The 4,761-nt window shown below is 35.4% G+C and overlaps 1 protein-coding gene across 2 annotated transcripts; it reads right to left on the minus strand.

Annotated features, from left to right (window-relative positions):
• Positions 1-620: 620 nt before the first annotated feature.
• On the minus strand, positions 621-3,878 carry LOC114171921 (zinc finger protein 7-like). Of its 2 annotated transcripts, none has more exons than XM_028056697.2 (2): positions 3,572-3,878; positions 621-1,736 (listed from the first exon to the last, which is right to left on the minus strand). In XM_028056697.2, exon 2 carries the CDS (start codon positions 1,708-1,710, stop codon positions 958-960), a length of 753 nt encoding a protein of 250 aa, XP_027912498.1. In that variant the 5' UTR covers positions 1,711-1,736; positions 3,572-3,878; the 3' UTR covers positions 621-957. The 2 variants fall into 2 exon arrangements, with proteins under 2 accessions (XP_027912498.1, XP_027912510.1); XM_028056709.2 differs by having other exon boundaries at positions 3,405-3,575.
• Positions 3,879-4,761: the final 883 nt, after the last annotated feature.

Below are 4,761 nucleotides of genomic sequence, written 5' to 3' on the forward strand. Positions count from 1 at the left end.
CAATTTATTTTTTTTCAAAATCAAAAAGCAACCAACCAAAGATTATTCGACAAAAACGATGTGATCTGCTATGAGAAATTGTTTTTTTTTGAATTATTTTTTAAAATGCAAATCAGTGTTGACTGCCTTTATCTTTAAATTTTTTTTTTGTCTACACATTTTAAAAATGAAATTTAGTTGTCATCTCTTACATATGTGGCAAATTGTGAGACATGATTCTATAAAATATGTCTTTAAAGTTATGCTTTTTTTGGTTATTTTATTCTTTGAAAGGTTCCATCGCTATGCAACTTAAAATACAGTTTACACTTTGTTTGACAATTTTGTATGACAAAATTTTCTTAAATATTAAATTATACAGACATGCACTTTCTAAAAACCAGAATTATCCAACTCAACTTCAATAAAAATCAAATATTTTAAAGGACAATTTCATGTCTTGAGATGCATGATTCTTGCCTCTCATACACCAAGGCTTGGAAAAGTTCGTAAGCTTTAATGTTCAGAAAATTTATGGTAGTTTTTGAGTAAATCCGATGTAACATTTCTCCATTGACCTACCAAACCTCTACCAAAGAAGCATTGAAATGAAATAGACTTTAATAACTACAAAGCCATGGTTGAAGAAAAAGCAATAAATAAAAGACATGTTTTTTTGAATACTAAATTCTTAACAGAAGTACAAGCAGAAACTGACATTGCAACCCATGGAGCATGGTGCAGTAGCTACAACAAACATGAAAACAACAGTGCAAAGAAAAAGCTTGATAACGGAAATTGAAATAAACTAAAATAAGCCATTGGAAATGCAGGTCTCACTGTACAGTAGTACAATTACCGTAAATTCTCAACTCTGAAGAGAATGGAACTAAACATGAAAAAGCTTAAAAAGCTTTACAGTGAGAACATCATGAGGAGGCTTGTACAACAGACATGTCTGTTGGAGGATGAGAAATCTCAGAGCCTGAGAGTGAGATCAGGAGTTGCAGGTGTCTGTGGTGGAGGTGCAGTTGCCACAAACCTAGTACTCGGATTGAAAGCATGTGCATCAGGGCTCAGATTAACACCAAAAACACCCCTTCCTTCCCTCTTTCTGAAGCTGCCAGGCCAAAACACACCACCATCATCATCATCCACGAAGATCGGTGTCCGAAAATAGTCTTTAGTGAATTTTGGAGCAGGTAGTATTTCAGGAACCCTCAGTGACTGCATTTGTGCTTGGTGCATTGCAGCATGAGCTTCAAGGCCAAGGGAGCGAAAAGAAGTACCATGCAGAGGCAGAGATGCTAAGCTTGTGTACCTATCAGTGAGAATCCCCATTCTCAGTGCACGCTTTGCCATTGTCCTCTCCCTTTTGTGAGCATTCTGGTGGCCACCTAATGCCTGAGAGCTGAAGAATTTCCTCCGGCAATAGTTACAGGAGAAAACTCTGGGAATTGCTAGAGCTGGGGGATGAGTTTCAGCTCCCACTTCACTGTTTGTGTAACTTGCACCTTTGAACTCTTCATCACTGTGATTAAATTTGAGAGTCAGGTCAAGGGACAGAGAACCTGAATCAGGATCAGCCTTTGTGAGACAGGAGGAGCTGGTGTTGTCCATGAAATCTTGTGCTGTTTCTTGTAGCAGTTCATTCGATCCAACTTGGCTGCAGATTTTGAAATCTTCTTCAGGTTCCAGGTTCAAGTTTGGTGTCATCATCATCATCATCATCTGCTATCAGCTAACTTCTTTCACATCTGCATTCATGATGAAGCACATTATTTGTTATGACAAAGTAAAATCTCAGATCATACAAAACTCTGCACAAAGAAAGCATGCCTGAGCAACTCTTTCTCATAAAAGAAAACATGCAACCTGTTTTAGAAACTAAATCACAAATCATCTTTGCAGAAAAAGCATAAAGACTTTGTGAGAATCTCCTTCCATAAGATAATATTAAAAAGGAATTTAATATTACTGAAAGTGTAATCACAGATAAAAAAAAAAAAAAAAAAATCTTAAGAACAAGTAACAACTGCAAAATAAATTTCATCTAGATGCTGGCTCATTTGATGAATCTCTCTAAAGAAGCAACTCTCCAGCTCAAGAAAATTTAAAAATAATGCATGCAGATTTTCTGATGTAGAAACTGTCTCATTTTTCTTTTCTTTAGACCGAGAAGTGATACGCTGCAAAGGAGAAAAACATCAGAACAGAAAAATGGCAACAAAAACAACTCCCTTACCTTTGCTCCCGTAATACCTAACTCAAAGCTGTTAAAATAATGTCTGGACATTACTATGTTTCACTATTATTTAAATAACAGTTCATGCAAACACCAAAACAAAATTTCCAGTTAGCCATGCAGGGTAGAAACATGTACTAAAAGGAGTAATAGAATATGTAAAAAAAAAAAAAACAAGGAGAAGAATCAGGATTGCATGAGGAAAAGAAGTAGAGATGATGAAAAAGTAAATATAGAAACGTTTTTTTTCTCTTGTAGCTGATTCAAATCTTCTGTGACAAAGGTTTGATGTCTTTTTTGATAGACCAGCTCTCAGCAAGTTAAAACAGCGCTCTTATCACAGATGCAGAGTGTCTCACAATGGATGATATGCATGCATATTTCATGAGCTTCCAATGACTGTGTCACTTTGTCCAAATGCATTTCAAGCATATTTTTATAAAAAAATTAAAAAATACAAGAAGCACTTCAATCACTGAAAAAAAATTAACAGAGTTCACATCATAGAATGAGTGAAAACATAGATGAACTCATGCATGGAAATATAGACGGCAAATCTTGATTGTTGTCTTCGGTGACTAGCAAGATTTTTATCATTTTTCAGTACCCTTATGTGCCATAATTGATTTTCACCCATCGGCATTAGAAAACACTATTGGACACATCTGAAAAACACCCACCAGGCTTGGGCATTATTACAGCCCTAAAGTATACGTTACACACTTTTTGGGATAAAGGATAAAAACATAAAATGGAAAAAAAAAATTCCACATTTCAGCCAACAAATATTGGAACTGAAAACCAAAAGCTATCTGAAGATGCCAACCAACAGATTCCCACATTACTCATCAATTCGTTCGAAAAACTTTCTGATAAAAAACATCTTTTGCAATGGCCCAAAACCACCCAAGGCTTGTTCAAAACAATGAAATCAAGCAGAAAGTTGAAAAATTGCACAAGCTGAAAGGAAAGAAGATAAGTACCCCCACCCCACCTCAATCCACCGAGTTTGTGGCTGAGTCTATGAAAACAAAGTTTGAGAGAAACTGAAATTAATATTTCCCCTTTAGATCTAATTTTTAGAATAAAATAGCAGGCACAATGCATCCCTGTCATGAAAACTTAAAACAAAAACAGAGGTGAACACAGATTCCTGAAATGAACAGGCAAAAGTTTTTACTTGCAGAAGGTAGAGAGAGCCTTCACTGAACTCCGCAAGACCAGAGAATCAAAACCAGACCCCAGAAAAAGTGAGAAAACAATGATTAAAGCGGGACAAGGCTTAAAAATGCATGTAGGAAATAGAAGAAAGGGTGAAAGGAAATGCAAGTGGAAAGAGGCACTTACATAGTACTGTACTATAAAAAAAAAAGGGAGAGAATCTGTAGTGAGAAGCTACTTTGGACTTTGGAGAATATGAACTATACAAGAGGGGGGACGCAGGTATAAATATTGTACTATCGTTGGGACTAGTTTTTTGAAAAATTCACCACAATGAGGTGGTGAAGAGAAAGAAACGAAAAAGAGATAAGATTACAGAGAGAGAGAGAGAGAGAGTAAAAATTATGGAAAAGCTGAGGAAAGAGAAATGGGAATGATGAAGGGAAGTCAGAGAAGTCAGATAACATGCATAAACGCTAGAACCACTTCTTTTGTCCAATTTTGAAGTTTCTATATGCAGCTCCATTTTTCTGTGCTTTTAGGTCTTAATTAAGAATCAATGAGGGTGTGTGAGACCAAAAATATGGACAACCAGAAAGACAAGGAAATTAATTTGGGTGCTTTGTGTGATACCCCACACAACCAACCAACACAACAAGACATGGCCATATCATATCATAATATAGTGTGCTTCTTCGGCTTCCACTAAGAAAAAAAAGGAACGGTCCATTATATTCAATAATAATAGTAACAACACAGCATTTCAATTCCCTTAGGCCACATAATAATACTATACTAATAAATTTTCTCTTGTTTATGTAGTTGGAACATCTTTCTCCATGCTATCATTAACCTAGCTCCCCTTGTCCTACTCAGATATATGTTACACCATGGACCCCATAACTCTTTTTACCCTTTCATCACAATCACGGAATTAATTCATGTGCCATTGTTTTTCAATCAGTAGTTTTGGGATTATAACAATTTCAACTACTTTCACCAGAATTGTCTGCTGTAAAAAAGTACATGCAGAATGCAGAAGTCTTTTATTTTTTATGCAGAATGCAGAAACTTTTTTTTTTTCCAATATTCGACAGAATGCAGAAAATTGTAATTCAGTGGTTAGAATGAAAACAATTACATTCTGAATCTGTCATAACCTGTTTTACTCAACTTAATTAATACTGTGTTTGTTTTGAAATTTTTTACAGGTTGATGTAATTATTTTTACATTTTACATTCATTGTTGTTGGTTATCAGAGAATCTATATACCCTATTTTCACACAAATGAAGTGAATTTGGAGAAAAAAACTGTGATAAGTATGCATGTCGAACGTTGATGTGCACATTAAAAGAGACACACCTGTTCTCCTGC

This window comes from Vigna unguiculata, chromosome 2 (assembly GCF_037176805.1).
Source record: "Vigna unguiculata cultivar grain cowpea cultivar isolate G323 ecotype 2 chromosome 2, ASM3717680v1, whole genome shotgun sequence".
NCBI lineage: Eukaryota > Viridiplantae > Streptophyta > Magnoliopsida > Fabales > Fabaceae > Vigna > Vigna unguiculata.

What these genes read in the sequence shown, in the direction of transcription:
- LOC114171921 (XM_028056697.2), bottom strand. Translation starts at nt 1,710, where the DNA reads ATGATGATGATGATGATGACACCAAACTTGAACCTGGAACCTGAAGAA.